At 46.5% G+C, this 20,831-nt stretch overlaps 1 protein-coding gene across 1 annotated transcript in view; it reads left to right on the top strand.

Moving 5' to 3' along the window:
- LOC308184829 (adenosine 5'-monophosphoramidase HINT1-like) overlaps positions 1-20,580 on the top strand; it is a 74,211-nt gene extending 53,631 nt beyond the window's left edge. The window contains exons 2-4 of the mRNA XM_080572408.1: positions 18,648-18,753; positions 19,457-19,664; positions 19,878-20,580. Coding sequence (XP_080428534.1) covers positions 18,648-18,753; positions 19,457-19,664; positions 19,878-19,924 — 361 coding nt within the window. The 3' untranslated portion in view covers positions 19,925-20,580. The remainder of the gene's footprint in view (positions 1-18,647; positions 18,754-19,456; positions 19,665-19,877) is intronic.
- The last annotated feature ends 251 nt before the right edge of the window (positions 20,581-20,831 follow it).

Below are 20,831 nucleotides of genomic sequence, written 5' to 3' on the forward strand. Positions count from 1 at the left end.
GTCTCTCAGGGGCCGCTCGGACAGGGAGGCTCATATTCTTCCTCCTTATCTAGTGGTCTCTTGGCCGGCTGTCAGAAGTTACTGCACGTCCATGCAGAGTCAGCAGTTTTTCTCTGAAGAAATCCCTTTGTTCTCTTCTCACCTAAACCCAGGCCTCAATGTTAACCCTTCAAATCCCTTAGTGGCACGAATTGCTGGACCATTCCTTACATATATATATTAAAAAATGGTTTGATTTTGTCTAATTGTCTGGCCTAAAAAGCCAATAAAAGGAACTTCAGTATTTTGGCCAAAATACAGGTCTGATGAAAATTCAGGCTTTAAATTTATATGTAAACATTAAGACTCCTTTTTCGGAGGAGGAATCAAGTTATGCTCCCTATAATCCTAATATTGCACCGGAGGCAGCGGCAGCTGCTCCAGGAGGGGAGACGGGGACTGCAATTGATGCTGTCCCTGGAGAAGTTGGAGAAGTTGCACCTGGGAGCGTGGAGTGGCAGGAGCAGGGGGGGGGGACGACAGCTGGGCCATGCAGGGCCAATGCCACTCCCCCCTTACCAGCAGAGAGGTTAGGAGTTTTAAGAAGGAAATGAAGTCTTTAACTGAGGGCTTAGCAGAACAGTCAAATCCGTTTCTAAGGCCTAATTTGTATTCCGGGGGGGGAAATATCAATCTTGAGTATGTTATTCCCTGGAGAAGAATGTTTAGGGGGGGATGATTCGGCAGGCAGCTATGCAAGAATGGGAAAGAACTAACACAATACCCCCACCCCCCTACTCCCGGACCGAGAGTAATTCCGATAAAGCGGAAATATCCACTTATCCAACAACCCACAACATAGAAATATGAGAGATTTGGGGACAGAATGAGAAAGTACTCGGGGTTGAATCCTGAGGACCCAGTAGCCCAAGGGCTCTTTAAAGTTCATTTTGTGATTAAAGCCTGGCCAGATATACAGAAAAAGCTGCAGAAGGTGGGAGGATAGAGTGAACAGTGTAGGTAGTATGAAGGTGTATGCCAGGAGGGGAGATGAGAAGGAAAAGCAGAGAGTGAAACTAATGGTATTCACAGCGTACTGGGTAGTGAGGCAGAGGGGGAGATAGAGGGCCCAGGATGGAAAGGAGAGGAAGAGAGATAAAGGAAGGACTGACTCGCGGAAAGTTGACTCCACAATCAGTAAGATTGTAAAGTAGGTATGTTTATTCAGCGCTGGGCGGCACGGGGGGTAGTCCCACCAAAGTCGTGCACGCCCCAACGCGGCAACTTGCTTTGGTTATATGCAGTAAAGAGTTACATATGCATGAAGTTTCCCAGTACGCCTATACATATGCATGACCTGTCCCCACTTAGTATTAAAATTAGCTCCAAGAAGTCATTTCCATAAACTCCTCCCGTCTGCGCTTGCGCGGTGCCTTCTGGTGGTGGGCGCTGAGGGTCGTGACGATGAAGTAAGATGTCTTCATCAGGGTTGAACTTTTCACCTCATCTCCTTGCGCATGCTCTCTGAGCCCTTGGTCACAATCTGGGCCATAAGGTTGGTTTGGTCCGGTTCTCGGGGTCCGAGGGGCTCCTGTTATCTCGAGGCCTTGCATGTTTGACATTCTTTATCTTGTCCTTTTGTGAACAGTCCTCCTTATCTCTGAGCCCTTGGTCACAGTCCAAACCACAAGGTTGGTTTGATCTGGTTCTTGGGGTCCTAGGGGCTCCTGTTATCTGGAGGCCTAAGCGCAGCACAGGCACAGTACATTGCAAATGTAGCACATATTAAGCAATGAGTGTTGCATACGTATTCATTCTTAAACAATCACTCTCTAATTTCTAATCCCATGTTTCAGTCCCCCCTTTTCTGGAAAATCTAGTAAATTCTTTTACTTAATACAAAAATTCTTCCCAATCTCTACGATATGTATCCCTCAATGCCTTGCCATGTGCTTTTGTCAAGGAAGCTAGTATCGCCATTCGTTGTAACAATTTCCAATTCCAAACAAGTATTACAAAAGACAATATTAAACTTTTACCAACTAATATCAATAAAACAATAATTGGGTGACATAATGTGTTCAAAATCCCAGTTGCAGTTGGCGACTATCCAAAGAGTGTGTCCCACCAGTTGTGATTTGCATCTTGTTTTACACTTTGCAAATAACTTGTGAGTGCATCTATTATTAGTTTGTGGTCTTGGTCTTCAGCCTTTTCCCATCTCGGTAATACCTTTGAAACTTGCCATTGGCTAGTTCCCAATGCCAATAAGGATGACTGTAGGGGCTGTTAATCATTTGTCACCCTATTTTACTTTCATCCCCTATGGTTCTTTGGTGTGTTCATTCTTCTCCTAATTTTTGCCATTCTTTTAATGTATATAAATGGTCACCATTTGTTCACCACATAACCACAATTGCTAACTTTCCATTAATGCTCTTATCCTCCATTGTTATGGCTTCGGACCAAGGCCACTTACCGTTCTCTATTATCATAGAGGTGTTATAAATTAGTTTTGGTAGAAATCATTCCCGACACATCGTGGGTAAGGTAGATCGAATTTCAATTTATTTGAGCATTTCAGCAAGCAGCGATAAGTAAAACAGCGCTGGGCGGCTGGGGAGTCTCCTGCTCCGCCAACGGCACGCACCTAAGCCCGCCAGAGTCTCGATTTATAGCCTAGTAGTTCCAGGTTTAGTGGCACATCCTGGTGTCTTCTACGACTGCGCGGCCTGTTGCTAGGGGGTCTTCATCAGTCCTCTGGTGGTCGTGGGGATGAAGATCGTCGTCTTCCTCTGCGTTGGGGTCATGACTTTGCTGCAGTGTGTGTGTTCTCATGCGAGGGGGAATGCCATTTTGCCCTTATTTGGAGCTGGTTTCTACTGCAATTGTTAACTTAACAGGAAGTTCCCATACTTGTTTTTTTCCTTCAACAGGATATTGGGGGGTATAAGCAATCAAGCATTGAAACTTCCCATCAGCAACATTTAATGAACAAACAAGGCTTTACCCATTACAATCCCCCCTTTTTCTCTGTATCATTTTGTTCATTAAATCTATTTAGTTCTAATTGACTCAGGATTAATGTTTCCTGTAGTATGGGTCTATCATTTATCGATTCGTACTTTGTCCTCATAAGCATCAGATGAGCAGCCTCCAATCTACCTTTAACAATAGCTATGACTTTGTTAAAGATACAAGGACCAAACGTTAGTCCTAGGGTTAATAAAATCAGTGGGCCAGCTATTGTTGACAACAGAGTGGTGAGCCACAGCGAGTGATTAAACCAGGACTCATACCAACTTTGCTGGGCCTCCCGCTCTCTTTTTCTCCTTTCCAACCCTTCTCTAAGTTTGGTCATGGTATCCCTCACAACTCCAGTATGATCAGCATATACACAGCATTCCTCCCTGAGTGCGGTGCACAATCCCCCTTGTTGTAAATACAATAAATCTAGTCCTCTGCGATTCTGTAATATCCCTTCGGATAACGATCTTATAGCTTTTTCTAAAGCACTGATAGATTTCTCAATTCTGGCTAAATCTTCATCCACAGCTGCTCTTAGAGAGGTGAACTCTCTTCCTTGTTTGATTAGCCAAGCAACTCCTGTGCCTACCCCTGCACCCCCCAAAACCATTAGTGTAGCCACTGTCAGTGTGGAAATTGGTTCCCGTTTTGTCAAATGGTGTTCTTGATTGATCTGATTGTCATACATAAAATTCTCTGGGTGGTAGAGTATCTTTGGGATGATTATTACTTGAACACAGAATTCTACAGACTCATCGAACAAGTCCAGGGATAGACAAGGGGTAACTCCCATCTTTGAGCATACCCACCTGCGGGTAATAACCATTTGGCCTTTTTTTTTTTTTTTTTTTTTTTACTTCCGATGTTAGTTTGATTTGCACACAAGTGCATTTTATCGGGCGGGACTTGTCTCACGCATCTCCCCTTCCCAGTCACTTGGGTCAGCGTTATGCCCTGACCCTCTTTCCCCCACGTACATTGTGAGGGATTGGATCCATTTACCCATCGGGCCTTCTCATTGACCCCCACAGCTTCGTAAAAGGGCGGCCTTACCCCCATAACAGAGCCAGCACCACTCAGTCAGGTTAGGGTTGGTAGCATTTAACAGCTGGTAGCTTACTTGCATCGATTTCCACAGGGAATTTTCCCCATTTTCGTTCTCGAGATTCTAGACGACGGTGTCCTTATTAACAGTGAAATTTCTAGTATTATTCTTGATACCCTCTCCATCCAAGCTTGGGTTCAATACCGGGTTGGGTCCCACCGATTCAGGTTCCGGTGGTACAGCCTCCTTTTTTATAAATATTAGACCTCCTCTATCGACTCCAGGTTCCCAATATCTTACACTCCATGTTTTCCCCATAAACCAGGCTGGGTCGGTCGGATCCATTATATTTACATACAGTTGTTCGCAATCTCCATAGGGCATCCGGATCCCTCTGCTCCAGTCTCGGCTCGGAGGCCTACATCCGTAGGGTCCATATCCTACAGTTAGGAACTTATCCCTCCCAGCTCCCGGACTCCAATCTGAAGCAATTGTTTCACAACCCCAATAAGCACAATAGTAGGAGTTGGGATAATTGCAGTATCCCCTTCCTGGGATCGAGCTTGGGCAGAGGTAGAAACCTATTTGGTTCAGACACGGGCTTATGGGTGCCAGTTGACAAAGGGATGTGAGAAAACTTGGTGCACCCGCCGCAGTTACTTGGTTAATGATAACTTGGTCCTCCCACCTAATTAAACTCCACTTAAAGGGCTGGTGCGAATATCCCCTGTCGGCCCCAGCCGGACAGGGGATATTCAATAGGAGAGGTAGCGCCAACATACACCAGAAGGGCAACGTCCTTTTATAATTCTGGGGAGGCGGCTTCGAGTTATGGTGGGTACTAGGGCGGTTTATTCGGCCAGACTCCATCATCTCAAATAGGGGTGGGTACCAAATAACTCTCCCCACTGTTGTACCCCTCTGCCTCGCCCGCCTACTTGGTTGCCTCAAGCAGCGGGGTTCACTTTCTTCACGGCAGCAAGGGTAATCTTCAGGGGCCTAAGTACCGATTTCCCTTTTCCAGCCACTCCCAGTCCCAGTTACTCACTCCTCCTTAGGCGCATTACCCTTCTGATGTATGGGTCTTGGTACATTAAGGAATTTCCCTTCCTCTACTTCCCAGTTTCATTTACAGTGAACCTATTATTCCTTAGAGAGGGTTACCGATCATATGATTACGAATTCACTCTTCAGTCCCTTTTCGCATGGTCAGCCTCAAGTCTCCGGGTCGGCTGACCACTCTCCACCGTTCCTCCGGTATTGGTCCTTTAACTCGGCTAGCGTGAGTCCATCCTTTCTCGGCTGTCCAGACAGCTGTGTCTGTGGTAAGTAGAACAAGGTAGGGTCCTTCCCAACGAGGAGTTAAAGAGGTCTCTTTCCAGGATTTTATCAGAACCTGGTGGAGACCAGTTTGATCCTGTGTATGGCCATCTCGGGGGGGGGGGGGGGGGGGCATTGTACTACTCCTTTTGCTGCAGGATCCCCCTTATATTGTGAGGTGACAGTACCCTCAGTTCGCCCCCAAAGGTGATTTTATGTGTTTCTTCCACCAAGAGCGCAGCCGCGACCACTGCCTGGAGATAGGTGGGCCATCCCCTACTCATGGGGTCCAAAAGTTTAGAAAGATATCCCACGGGTTTCTTTTTCCCTGCCCAGTCTTGAGTTAAGACCCCGAATGCTGTCCCCTCCTTTATGTTGATAAATAGATAAAAGGGTCTCTTCACATCGGGTAAATTTAACACAGGAGCGTTCACTAAATCCATTTTTAAGTCTATCAGGCTTTGCTCATCGCTTTGGCTCCATTTCATGAATCTTTCCCCAACCAATTTCTGATACAAAAACTTCACCTTGCTACTATAATTTTCAATCCATTGTCGACAGTATCCTAACAACCCCAGCAGCTGCCTAACTTGTCTTTTGCTTTTTGGCGCTGTCCTGGTTCCAGTTAGGACAGAGTTAATTTTCCTCCTAGTAGTTGGTAGGGTGCTATGTTTTGGATTAGGATGAGAAGAGCGCTGATAACATGCTGATGTTTTAATTGTTGCAGAGCAGTGCTTACACTAAGCCAAGGACTTTTCAGCTTCTCGCTCTGTCCTGCCAGCGGGCAGGCTAGGGGTGCAGCAGGAGCTGGGAGGGGACAGACCCAGGACAGCTGACCCAAACTGGCCAAAGGGGTATTCCATACCATCTGACGTCATGCTAAACAATATATAGGGGTGGCTGGCCGGGGTGGGGGGGGGCGGCTGCTCGGGGATAGGCTGGGCATCGGTCAGCGGGTGGGGAGCAATTGCATTGTGCATCACTTGTTTCTTACACATTATTATTATTAATACTATTATCATTATCACTATTTTTATTATTGTTATTATTATTTTCCTGTCTTAATAAACTGTCTTTATCTCAACTCACAGGCTTCACTTTCCCGTTTCTCTCCCCCATCCCAGAGAGGGAGGGGGGAGGGTGAGCGAACGGCTGTGTGGTGTTTAGCTGCCAGCCGGGTTAAACTACAACAGGCGCTTGTAGTGACAAAATCCCATTCACTTGTTCGGGGTCTAGTTTCTTAGTGCCCTTACTTAGCCAATGTCCTAAATATTTCACCTCTTCCTCTGTGAACTGTAATTTTGACTTTGATACTTTTAGTCCCTTTAAGCTCAAGAGGTTTAGTAACTTGATACTTTCTCCCCTGACTGCCTCCTGACTCTCTCCTGCTAACAGCAAATCATCCACATATTGGACTAAAGTTATTTCGGGATTCGGTTCATAGTTCTCTAATACTCGTTCTAATGCCTGACCGAATAGATTTGGTGATTCCGTGAATCCTTGGGGAAGCACGGGTCCATCTTAATTGTTGTTTCCAATGGGTTATGGGATCTTCCCACTCGAAGGCGAAATAATCCCTGCATTCCCCTTTTAAAGGACATGCCCAAAATGCATCTTTTAGGTCTATGACACTATACCATCTCTGCGCTGGGGACAGCTGGCTTAGCAAAGTATGTGGGTTAGCTACTACAGGAAATCTGGTTATTGTTCTTTTGTTGACCTCCCTCAAGTCTTGGACTAGCCGATAAGAGCCATCAGGTTTCTTGATAGGTAATATAGGAGTGTTATGAGGTGACATGCAAGCCTCCAGTAATCCCTGTTGTAGTAGCCTCTCGATTACTGGTTGCAGCCCCTCCCTGCCTTCTTGAGACATTGGGTATTGTTTTACCCTGATAGGAGTCTCAGGATTCCTGATAGTGACTTCAAAGGGACTAATATCTAAACGGCCTACTGATTTGGGAGAATACCACACCTCAGGGTTTATTTTTGCCTCGTCCTCTACAGTGAGGGCGTATAATTTAACCTCAATTCCTTTATTTTTCACCTCCAAATTAATTTTTAGCTTAATCATTAAGTCTTTTCCCAACAGGTTATATTCAGCTTCTGGTACTAATAAAAAGGATCCTGTGCAACTTTGAGCTGGGGTCTCTATTTCCACTCCCTTTATTATTGAGACCCTAAAGGGCTCTCCTTTTGCTCCTATCACCTGTAATTTCTCCGAGGAAGGTTGACATCCCCGGGGTACCATTCGGACAGTCGATCTTTCTGCCCCAGAGTCCACAAGGAACTCCACTTCTTGATGCTGGGGACCTAACTTCAATTTTATCAAGGACTCCGTTATACCAGAAGTCCCCAGCAGATGGAGCCCCTGACTCCCCAATCTTCTTTAAACATTCGCTCGTCTTGTAAGCGTTTTCTGCAGTCCTTTTTCATGTGTCCCTTCTTTTGGCAATAAAAACATTCTATCTGTCTTAGATCCCTCTGATCACTCTGGCTCCTCGGAGGTCTTTTTCGTGGTAGCGGAACACCCTTCGGGCGAGGGGGGGGGCCTTTTTGTCCTTCCCGGACCGCTGCCACTAGAATCCTGGCCTGCCTTTTATGAATCTCTTCTTCTCTTCGCACATATACCTTCTGAGCTTCTCTCAGCAGTTCATCCATCCCTCTATCCTGCCAATCCTCCAATTTTTCTAATTTCTGCCTGATATCCCCCCATGATTTTGCCACTAATTGCGTTTTTAACAGGGCCTGTCCCACCGGTGTACTGGGGTCCAGTCCCGAATAAAGCTGGAGGTTCTTCCTTAATCTCTCCAGCCATTCTGTGGGAGTTTCATCCTTCTTCTGATGTTCACTAAAGGCCTTATTTATATTTTGTCCTCTAGGGACTGACTCCCTTATACCTTGTACAATAATAGTCCTTAAATCCTGCATATGACCCCTATCTTGTTCATTTTGGTTATTCCAGTTAGGCCTCTGTAGGGGCCATTTAAGATCTCCTGCAGGACCCTGCTGGTGTTGCTGGTCCCAGATTCGCATTCCAGCCCTCCGGATCATATTCCTTTCTTCTGCAGTGAATAATATACCTAAAATGGCCTGGAGTTCTTCCAAGGTGTAAACATTAGGCCCCAAAAATTGGTCTACTCGCTCAGAGACTCCAAGAGGATCTTCTAAGAGATTTCCCATTTCCTTCTTGAATTCTCTGACGTCTCCCGTATTTAGGGGGATGGAGACGTATCCCATACTGGGTTGAGGCCCTCCCATTGCAACCTCTCTTAGGGGATATAGTCTACTCTCACTCTCTCGATTTCTAGTTTGGCTCCAAGTTACCCGTCTAGTTCCCCGAGGGGTGTCCGTGGCCGAATCAGAGTCAGTATGGTAACCCGGAGCCGGGGGGGGGGGGGGGGCTGGAGGTTGAGGACGAGGGGGTATATAAGGGGGGGGGTGAAAGTGGGACTTCTTCCTCATTCCGTTCATTCTTTTTCCTCCCCCCTTTTTCTCTTAATGGGTATAAGTTGGCTCGAGTCTCAGATCCTATCCATAAATGTGCACACTCACTCTCCTCTAGGCTGAAAGGCTCCTTTGAATTCACATAAAGGTTTAGAGCCTGACAGATCCATTCCTCAAAGGACCCAAACACGGGCCAATATAATGGGTGAGCCCCTAATTTGCTTCCCACTCCAGACTTCCATACAATAATGTATCATCTTAACTTTATCCTTACCCCGCCTAGAGGGGTAATCATTTCAATGTTTAATCATTAACCCTAACCGGCTCCCCGGTGGTATCGGACGCAACCTAGCCTTGGGTTCCGACCCACCCATGGGACCAGAAGACTTGCTCTTCTTCTGTCCCATCTTCCAGAGTGCCTTCACACGCACACACAGTCTTCGCCTCCCGTTCGTGGCCCAGTCCCTCGCGGGAGGTGGGAACCGCACTACCAGGGAGTCCGCACTCGCTTTGTCCTCGATTGGACGTCTCACACAGGCACACTCTGGGCTTCCCAACCCCAACCGAACGGATAACCGGCCTATACTTACTCACTCCTGAGTCTTCGTTCAGAGCTTCGTGCACAAAGATTAAGGGGTTACTGGTTATTTATTTACTTATCGCTGAAACTTTAGGTTCGTCGGTAGGGGTGCGTTGGCTTGGGGACCTCCAGACAGGGACCGCAGAATCAGCGGGGTGCGCCTCCCCTGGGAGGGATCCAGCCAAGCTACCACTATCCGAGTCACGGCACCAATTTGTTATAAATTAGTTCTGGTAGAAATCATTCCTGACACATCGTGGGTAAGGTAGATCGAATTTCAATTTATTTGAGCATTTCAGCAAGCAGCGATAAGTAAAACAGCGCTGGGCGGCCGGGGAGTCTCCTGCTCCGCCAATGGCGCACACCTAAGCCCACCAGAGTCTTGATTTATAGCCTAGTAGTTCCGGGTTTAGTGGCACATCCTGGTGTCTTCTACGACTGCGTGGCCTGTTGCTAGGGGGTCTTCGTCAGTCCTCTGGTGGTCGTGGGGATGAAGATCGTCGTCTTCCTCTGCGTTGGGGTCATGACTTTGCTGTGGTATGTGTGTTCTCATGCGAGGGGGAATGCCATTTTGCCCTTATTTGGAGCTGGTTTCTACTGCAATTGTTAACTTAACAGGAAGTTCCCATACTTGTTTTTTTCCTTCAGCAGGATATTGGGGGTATAAGCAATCAACCGTTGAAACCTCCCATCAGCAACATTTAATGAACAAACAAGGCTTTACCCATTACAGACATCAAGAATCATTCCTGGGGCTTAGCCTGCAGAGGCCCCCACAGGGACAGAGATCATTACTGTGACTCGGACTGCAGAGGTTCCCATGGAAACATCGGAGTCCTCCCCTGAGGCCCGACCTGCAGATGTTTCGGCAGGGACATCAAAGGCCCCTCCTGAGGCCCAGGATGATTCTAATTATAGCCCAACAGCCCTTCGAACCCGACAAAGGGTAGGGCCAGGGCAAGTTATCCAGGCTCCGTTAAGACAGGCAGTGGGACCAGGAGGAGAATCTCTTTTGGTTCATGTTCCATTTACAACATTGGATTTGTTAAACTGGAAACACTCTGTCGGACCCTACAGGGAGAATCTGACAGAAATGCATCAGTTGTTAGAAACTGTTATGATTTCTCATAACCCTAACTGGGCGGATTTGCAAGCCCTGTTAAATACACTGTTGACTGTAGAAGAAAAGAGAATGGTTGTAGAAAAAGCTCAGGCAGAAACGAGGAACTTGCACCCAAGAGAGGATGTAGAATTGTTACCTGTTAAGAAAGATCCCAAGTGGGACCCAAATACTGGCAGGGGTCAGCGATTAATAGAATATCGACAATTAATCCTATATGGGATTTAATACGGAGTACCAAAGCCAAAAGACCTCTCGAGGTTCGCCAGGGCCAGGATAAGAATCCATCTGCTTTTTATGAATGCCTCTGTAAAACAGACAGAAAATGGACAGATTTAGACCCAGATGAGCAAGCGAATGATCAACTGTTTGCCGTGCTGTTCATGTGATGTGGCAATCAACCCCAGACATTAGGAAAAAGCTGCAAAAGATAGAGGAGGAGGACAGAAGAATGTCAATATCACAGCTGATCGACAAAGCCTATAAGGTTTATAACAAACGAGAAGCAAAGAAAGACAGGGATAGAATGAAAGTACAGGCATCACTGATAGCAGTGGCTATGAGAGAAGGAGGTAGGAGTAGGGGTGAACGCAAGGAAATTTCAAGGAGGCAAGGGCAAGAGAAGGCAAGAGAGGCACGGCGAAAAACTCACTTGGGCCCCAACCAGTCTGCTATCTGCAAGAAGGAAGGGCACTGGAAGACAGACTGTCCACTGAGGAAGAAAAAGAATACAGCAGGCAGTGAGAAACGAAAGCAGGCTTTGATTATGCTAGAGGATTCAGACTGAAGGAGACCGGGGGATGAATTTCCAATTTCCCCAGCAGATCCCCTGGTTCCAGTTAAGCTGGGGGGAAAAATAATTGATTTTCTTTTAGACAGTGGAGCAACTCATTCAGTAATAATAGATTGCAAAGGACCCTTAAGTAAAACAAAAGTTCCAATTATAGGAGCAATTGGGAAATGGACTTTAAGACCCTTTTTACAGCCTATGGATTGTGAGATCGGAGGGAAGGTTTTGACACACCAATTCTTATATATGCCTGAATGTCCTCTCCCTTTGTTGGGAAGAGATCTGCTGTGCAAACTGCATGCACAGGTAACCTTCTCCACAAATGGGATAACAGTTAAAATTCTATCTGAGAATGCATGGAAGGCACAAATTTATTTATTGACAGAACCAAAGGCAGAAGAAGGGCTACAGATCCCTGAAGAGGTGTTTAATGCAGTTATTCTTTTTGTATGGGCAGGAAAACAGCCTGGGAGAGCGAAAAACGCACTTCCAGTTTGGATTGAGCTTAAACCAGGAGCTGTACCTGTACGGGTGCCACAACATCCAATTAGCCTTACAGCAAGGAAGGGGCTGGAGCCTCTGATAAACGATTTCTTATCTTATGGACTAATCCGTGAATGCCAATCCAGCTTCAACACCCCAATACTGCCAGTAAAAAAAAAAAAAAAAGAATAGCAGTGAATACAGGTTTGTGCAAGATTTGCGAGCTATAAACAAAATAACCGAGGACATCCACCCTGTAGTGCAAAACCCATATACCCTTCTAACAACGCTATCTGAAAAAGATTCTTATTTCATAGTATTGGATCTTAAAGATGCCTTCTTTTGTATACCTCTAGAGCCTGATAGCCAGACTATATTTGCTTTTGAATGGGAAAATCCCACAACAGGGAAAAAAGACTCAGATGTGCTGGACAGTACTACCACAAGGATTCAAGAATAGCCCCACATTATTCAGGACCGCCTTAGGGGCAGATTTAAACAATTGGCAAAGCAAGAATGAAGGGACCTTATTACAGTACGTTGATGACTTGCTGCTAGGAGCCCCAACCAAAGAAATATGTTTACAGTTGACTATTAGCTTGTTAAATTATCTGGGAACAGCTGGATACTGGGTGCCCCAGAAAAAAGCCCGGATAACCCAGCAGAAAGTACGGTACCTGGGCTTTGATGTTTCTCAGGGACAACAAGAATTAGGTCCAGAGCGAAAAGAAGCTATATGCTGAATTGCTGTTCCCAGAACAAAAAAGCAATTGCGAGGATTCCTAGGGATGGCAGGCTTCTGTCAAATCTGGATTCTAAATTTTGGACTAATAGCAAAGCCGTTGTATGAAGCAACAAAGGGGACAGAAAATGTGTTGGAGTGGACTGCTGAGTGACAAAAAGGATTTGATGATATAAAAAGGGCCCTAATGTCAGCACCAGCCCTGGGGCTGCAAAACATGGAAAAACCTTTCCAGTTGTTTGTTCATGAACAAGGGGGGGTGGCAGCCGGGATAATGACCCAAATGCTGAGTAGCTGGAGGAGGCCTGTGGCCTACTTTTCCAAACAGCTAGATGAAACAAGTAAAAGATGACTGTCTTGTTTGAGGGCAGTAGCAGCAACTACACTCCTAGTTCAGGAAACAAGAAAACTAAGTCTGGGACAACCTTTGACAGTATTTGTGCCACATGCAGTTCTAGCTGTGATGGAAGCCAAAGGAAACTGCTGGCTATCTCCAAGTCGAATGGCTAAATATCAAGCTGTATTAGTAGACCAAGGAGACATAAAGCTATCTGTGGTCAGCACCTTGAACCTTGCTACGTTCCTTCCAACCGAGGAGGCAGGAGAAATCCATCATGACTGTATGAGTATTATTGAGCACACATATGCCAGTCGAGCTGACCTTAAAGATGAACCAATCACTAATGTAGATCTTGAGTATTTTACAGATGGCAGCAGCTTCATGGAAAAGGGACAGCCTAAAGCAGAATATACAGTCATGACCCCCTGGGAAACGATAGAAGCAAAACCACTACCACATAACACCTCATCACAGAAAGCTGAATTAATTGCTTTGACTAGGGCCTTGGAATTAGCAGAAGAAAAGACGCTCAATGTCTACACAGATTCTAAATATGCCTTTGGAGTTTTTCATGCCCATGGAGCCATCTGGAAAGAGCGAGGATTACTGACAACATCTGGAGGACCAATCAAGCACGGTCCAGAATTTTACAGTTATTGGAGGCAGTGCAAAAGCCCAAAGCTGTAGCAGTAATGCACTGTAAGGCCCCAAAAGGTCTGGACAATGGACAACAAGGACAGCTGAGCCAAACTGGCCAAAGGGGTATTCCATACCATATGATGTCATGCTGAACAATTAATATGGAGTGGCTGGCTGGGATGGGGGGACCGGCTGCTTGGGGATAGGATAGGCATCAGTCAGTGGGTGGTGAGCAATTGCATTGTGCATCACTTGTTTTGTGCACATTAGTAGTAGTAGTACTATTATCATTATTATTATTATTATTTTCCTTTCTTTTCTGTCCTAATAAACTGTCTTTATCTCAACCCACAGGCTTCATTTTCCCATTTCTCTCCCCCATCCCAGGGACAGAGGGGGGAGGGTAAGCGAACAGCTGTGTGGTGCTTAGCTGTCGGCTGGGATAAACCACAACAGCATATTTAAGAAAAAGAAAAAAAAAACTGCTGTGCAACAGCAGCTGGGAGAGAGAGGAGTGAGAAACAGCCCTGCAGACACCAAGGTCAGTGAAGAAGGAGAGGGAGGAGATGCTCCAGGCTCTGGTACAGAAGTTCCCCAGCAGCTCGTGGAGAGGCCCACAGTGGAGCAGGCTGTTCCCCTGCAGCCCATGGGTACCATGGTGGAGCAGAATTCCGTGCTGCAGCCCGTGGAGGAGCCCATGGTGGAGCAGGTGATCGGGGGGGAGCTGCCACCCATGGGAGACCCAAGCCGGAGCAACCCGCTCCTGACGGATGGACCCCGCCACACAGACCCACACCTGGAGCAGCTCCTGAAGACCTGCCGCTTGTGGAGAAGCCCACGATGGACTAGCCCAGGAAGGATGGCACCCCACGGGAGGGACCCCATGCCAGAGCAGGGGAGAGAGTGACCATGAAGGAGTGGCAGATACAAAGTGCCACGGACCAACTGCAGCCCCCATTCCTCATCTCCTGCACAGCTCAGGTGAGGGAGGAAGTGGAAGAGGGTGGATGGGGGGAAGGTGCCCCCAGCTTGTTTCTTTGTTTCTTACTACTCCATCCCATCAGCAATAGGTAATACATTTTATTGACCTCCCTATGCTGAGTCTGTTTTGCCTGTTATGATAATTCTTGAGTGATCTTTATCTCAACCCTTGAGCCCTTTTCATTGTATTTTCTCCCCCTTTCCCTTTGAGGAGGGGGAGTGACAGAGCGGTTGTGGTGGAGCTCAGCTGCCCAGCTGGGTAAAACCACCACACCCAGTATCTACTAGAAATACAACTTCTTCATTAAGTCCCACCACTATATTTATCAAGGGCTCTCAGTGGGATGAGCTCTCTTAGAAGTCCTGACTCTCTATTCTGAGTTTATAGCAGCAAACAGTCTCTCCTCCTTCTTCCACTCCGGATATTCCTATTTGAAGTGGCTGGCTCAGACACACTTAAAACATCTTCTCAAAGCCTGTCCCTGCTGGGATTTAGGCTGCAGCACAGGTAGCTTTCCCTGCCAGTCATTCCTTCGTCTCTCTTCCTCTCCCATCTCCAACCATCTGCCTCGCTACCTGGACCACTATGAAGACCATTAGTTTTGCTTTCTGCTTTTCTCATCTCCCCTCCTGACATACACCTTCTGGGCCTCCTGCAGCAGGGTATCCAGTGACTATTCGCTCCATCCTTCCACCTTCTGGAGCTTTTTCTGTATATCAAACTAGGCTTTACTCAGAAAATGAACTTTCAAGGGCCCTTGGGCTACTGGGTCCTCAGGATTCATCCCTGAGTACTTTCTCATTCTGACCCTAAGTCAGAAGGGTTCAAAGGTGTCCTGGTTTCAGTTAGGACAGAGTTAATTTTCCTCCTAGTAGCTGGTAGGGTGCTATGTTTTGGATTAGGATGAGAAGAGCGCTGATAACATGCTGATGTTTTAATTGTTGCAGAGCAGTGCTTACACTAAGCCAAGGACTTTTCAGCTTCTCGCTTTGTCCTGCCAGCGAGCAGGCTAGGGGTGCAGCAGGAGCTGGGAGGGGACAGACCCAGGACAGCTGACCCAAACTGGCCAAAGGGGTATTCCATACCATCTGACGTCATGCTAAACAATATATAGGGGTGGCTGGCCGGGGTGGGGGGGCCGGCTGCTCGGGGATAGGCTGGGCATCGGTCAGCGGGTGGGGAGCAATTGCATTGTGCATCACTTGTTTCGTACACATTATTATTATTATTATTATTATTGTTATTATTATTATTATTATTATTATTATTATTATTATTATTTTCCTGTCTTAATAAACTGTCTTTATCTCAACTCACAGGCTTCACTTTCCCGTTTCTCTCCCCCATCCCAGAGAGGGAGGGGGGAGGGTGAACGAACGGCTGTGTGGTGTTTAGCTGCCAGCCAGGTTAAACCACAACAAAAGGATTCAAAAGTCAAAAGAATTCATCCTTTTGTTGTTGGACTTCAAACACCTTGACAAAATTCTGGGACTTTGGTACTTCTTCCGTAATTCCCATTATTATTATATCCCTTAAGTCTCTCATATGATTTCTGTGTTGTGGGCTGTTATTCTACCATTTGGAGTCAGCAAGCGGGTATTTCTGCTCTACCGGAAATACTCCCAGTCCTCGGAGGTTAGTTCTTTCCCATTCTTGCATAGCTGCCCGCCTAATCATTCCCAGCTCTTCTCCAGTGAATAACATACTCAAGATTGACAACATTTACCCACCACCAACAACCCAGAATATAAATTAGCCCCTAGAAACTGATTTAACTGTTCCACTAGTCCTATAGGGTCTTCCATTAAAGACTTCATTTCCTTCTTAAAATTCCTATCCTCTCTGCTGGTAATGGGGGGAGTTCACATAACCTGTTTGTCCTTGTCCCACTGGGAACTCCTTAAGAGGATACATAGGAGTGTTAGTACTGTTAGTATCAGGGAAGGGGAAATCCTCAGTGTCTCTCCTACATTGTTCTAATTCTCGCCAAAGCCTAGAGTGCACTCCTTCTCTAGGGACAGTGTTAATTGCAGTCCCTGGCTCCCTTCCTGGAGCAGCTGCTGCTGCCGCTGATGCAATATTAGGATTATAAGGAGGGGGTAAATTATCCAAGGGTTCACATCGACCCGTCCTTTTCTCTGACTCCTCTTTCTCCTGGTCCTGACGCTTTTTCAATAAAAACTGACTTACCCCCTGCACCCAGCAAGCAGCATAACTTGACTCCTCCTCCGAACAAGGAGTCTTATCATTTACGTATAAATTTAAAGCCTGATTTTTCATCAGACCCATATTTGGCCAAAATACTGCTGTTTCCTCAATTGGTTCCTTTGTCCAAATTAATACACAGTATTTAATAATTTTCTTTTTATAATTTCCTCTGGTTTTGGGATTATTCTTCCAATTTCTTATCATTCCTCTGGAAGGACTGTCGGTAGGCACTGCCCCAGGGATATCTCCCTGTCCCCTGGAACCCTTATTTCCCATTTTTCCTAGCCCTTGTCAGTGTACTGCTACAGAAATTTTTCCTCCTGCAGGGTACCACACACTAACATTACAGTTCTAGAAAATGGGGGTGTACTGCCAAGCACTTGACCCTGTATGGGGTACCATACATTTATGGGTTAACTAGATTCCCTGGCATACTGCCAAGCACTTTACCGTACAAGGGGGTACCGGACGTACACCAGATTTCCCCAAGACTCTTCCTTTCTCACTTCTCTCTCTCCCTTCTACCTCTCGCTTCCTCCGTCTCTGGCCACGCCCCTCACGGAGATACGGAGCAGATCGGGATTCCACACGCGCGTCATACAAATTACGTCTCAATCACATTTCACACAAGAGTCTTACCCGAACCCCAAGGCAACTTAATATTTCTTACCTTGGTCTGTGCACAGAGTTACCGGGTCAGTTCTCAAAACCGGAGTGCCTACCTTGCTGTCTTCCCTAATTCTTCACCGATCCTCCCTTCGTAACCAGTCTCAGTTCCTTGTCAGATCTCTAAAGAACCACTGTCACTAAGGCACAGGACCACTGAAATCAGTAGGGCATGCCTTTGTGCTGCAGTGGTAACGGGGCTCCCCAGAAGACTACTGGAACCATGCCAACCCTTCAGTTTTGTGAGAAACGCTCTGTAGCCAGTAACATAGGCTCAGGGGAGGATCTCAGTGAAGCAGCATTTTTATTCGCGATTGCAATGGCAGGTGTCCTGCAAGCAGGAGCGTGCAGCAGAAGTGTATCATAGCCCTATTTTCCCTATTACCCAATGCTTGATTCCTTCCGTTTCCTCAGTGGCTGAGTACTACAGGTTCACAACCAACTCGAAGCTTGCTATACCATACACGTAAAATTTTATTTGACAAACCTTTAATTTCTTGGTCTGTCCCCTTTTCTGCTTCACATACCCACCACTGTTATGCCTGCGCATTCACTTTTGAATATGAAAGGTTACTAGAATTTTCCACTGCAAAAAGACAACTTCATTTCTTACAAAGAGAAGCTGCCAGTCCTGTTAAAGTTATTGTTAAAATCTGTCTACATTATAAACAAATAATTTTCCAAAACTGACACTCTACTTGATGACTCTTCTAATGAGTGACAGGTAGATGAGACATACTGTATGTTACAGCATCAAATACTTGAGGAAACCAGGTGTTCTTTTTCCTCTAATGAGCCAGTGAAAAAACAGATAAGATAACTGATGACAAATGGATACAGCACAAAGCAAAAGAAGGATGTTTCGCAGGTGATACCTTGGCCTCGGTCTGGAGGTGTCTGACGTAGAGCCGGCCGTAACGGGCTAACTTGGAATGTTCTTTCCCCTGAGTACGTGGCGTTATCGAGGACGGAGAGTTTATACAGCCTCAGCCGGATTACTCCGGGTTCTTTGAAGATGCCTTCCTACCTCTGGCCGAGGCAATATTTGGACATAACTGAAGGACAGTTAGCAATTGTTTGCCGCTTGTGTGTTTTGCGTGTAGAAGGTAGAGAACTTTGCCTATTCAAAGATCGCTTAAGAAGAATCGCTGTTTTGTCGTGCGCGTTTGGGGTACCTGATAATCTGCTTCGGTAGGACGAGTTCGGTGGGGCATAGTGATTTGCTTAAGCTGTTGCCTTTCTCTGAAGCTGACTGCGTTGTAACTGTTTACTCTTCCTCCAGCGCCTTGCGTTCCGTGATAGTTCGCCTCAGGCGCCAGTGTTTTTTCCTAGTCCTTCCTGAGAAGGCAGTTGTCCGGTTATGTGAAGCAGAAGATTCTGGCGGACCCGTGAGTACTGTGGGAGCTTTCTTTTCGCTAGGCTGGCTGTACCTGTAACTAGTTTGTAACTTCCTAGACTCTTTCCCGTCCCCTCTTTTCCTCTGGATGTTGCGGAGGGGCGCACAGTAGGCTATTTTGGGTTTTCCGATGCTGTAGTCTTTTGCCTCTAGCTTGTAATGGAGTTGAGCTTTTTGACTAAGAGCGGCGATATAAAGCGATGCTGGTCTCCGGCTACGCGCTTGTAGTGCAAAAAGCAGTGTTGTTCCGAAGTACGGTCTGATGCCCGTTTTCACGGTTTCCAGACAGCGGCGGTGGTACTTTGACTATGCAGAAGAGGGCTTGGGGTTTGGGCAGGTCAGAGGCGAGGAAAGGGAAAGCTGGTTGAGCGGCGCTGGGTGTTTGTTTCGCTGTTAGCTATGCAAGTCAAGTTCCAAGGCTTTGTGAGGCCACGCAAAAGAAAAGGCACCGTGAAGCTTTTATTTTCCGCCAGAGCGGCTTACGTTGCCCGAAGCTATGACGGGGGCTTTAACCCCCGAGACAAATTTAGCTTCTGTGACTGTTTTGTAGTCTGTTCCTGTCTAGAGGGTAATTCAAAGAGCAGCGGTTGAATCGTGAAGGATTAGCTAACCGTGTTCTGTGGATGGTTCTCCGCTCGCGTTCGTTCTGTGCGTCGTGGCACGTTATGTTAGGTAACGTTATTTCCTTTTTCCAGCTTCTTGGGCGTGTAATGGTTGTTGGCAAGAAGTGTGCTGCTAACCTGGACCTGACCAATGGATTCCGGATGGCTGTGAATGCCCACCCTCGGGCCCTTCGGGCTGTCGTGTACATCTACGTATTCTGGGTGGCGGTCAGTTGGGCCGGCCTCCTGGCTAAGGTTTTTGCACCGCAGGCGTCACTGCACGCGTACGGGTCGCCGCCGAGTAGGTTTCATATGTTGCCCGTCAATCTAGCCCCTGTTGACGTATGATTTTTTTTTTTTTTTTTTCCTGGACGGCTGTCTATGGAGGGTAATAAAGAGCTTTGAGCAGCATTTGCACAATAAAGATGGAGCATGGGGATATGACCTCTGTCTTGTGTGTCTTGCCGATGGAAATAGTTCTGCAAGTTAAAAGAATGTTTCGGTCTGTTGACAGTGTCGTGTAGATGGTGGTTTGCCCAGTCATTTGAAACGCGAAGATAGAAGCGCTCGGCGGTCCTGTGGGTCTCCATCTCCCTAAGACGATCTAGGATGTGCTGTGTGTTTGAGGCCTTGCTATCTTCCCCCTGCTCCCAAATAAAAGGGCGTGCTTTTATTGCGAAACAGCCGCATCGAGGACTGGCAGATGTAGAACCAGAGAAGAATAAGGTTGGAAGAAAGCTTCCAGGCATCGTCTGTTGTCTGCCCCTGTCCCGAGGAGGCAGAATAAACTCTGCCCGGTGTGATTTCTGACAGGTGCTTGTCAGCCTGTTCTTGACTACCGTAGGAGTTTTGCTACCGCTTTCTTTTCAGTCGTGGGTTTCGCAACTTCGAGAAGTAATTTCTCCCACAGACGCTTTTCAAAGCGTAGAAGGCTCTGGGATGCTTGAGTCGGCTTCTGAACGTTCAAGACTCGGCTGCCGTTCCCTTTATTTTTTGTATGTATTTTTAGAGTCTTCTTTTTTTCTAAACGAAGTCCGTTGTTCAGGAACTAGAAGAAGGATTAGCTAAAGGCACCATAAGGCGTTTAAATGCGATCACCTCTCGTGCTTTGTTAGACCTCTGGCTTTGCTGTGCTCCTTGTTTAATTGCGGTTACGTTCAAGGCTTACTGGAGCGTGGGAGCGTTAAAATGCTATTAAATATTTTTAGTGTTTGAAACTTGCTAATGAAATGATTTTTGTGACTCCGTTCCTCACAAAGAAACTCGATTCCTTAGCAGGAGGAATGATCTTTGTTACTGGATCTGTTTGCGGGGTTAACGATTGCAGCTGTGAATGACTAAAGTCTTTCGAAGAAGCTGAATGATAAAAACCAAACCGAAACAAGAAACAGCCCTTGTTCTACTCGAAGTAATATAGAATTTGCCGTTTGCGGGGTCAGATGAAAATAGTTGTGGAAGTCAACTACTT

This window comes from Anser brachyrhynchus, assembly GCF_964034855.1.
Source record: "Anser brachyrhynchus genome assembly, chromosome: W".
NCBI lineage: Eukaryota > Metazoa > Chordata > Aves > Anseriformes > Anatidae > Anser > Anser brachyrhynchus.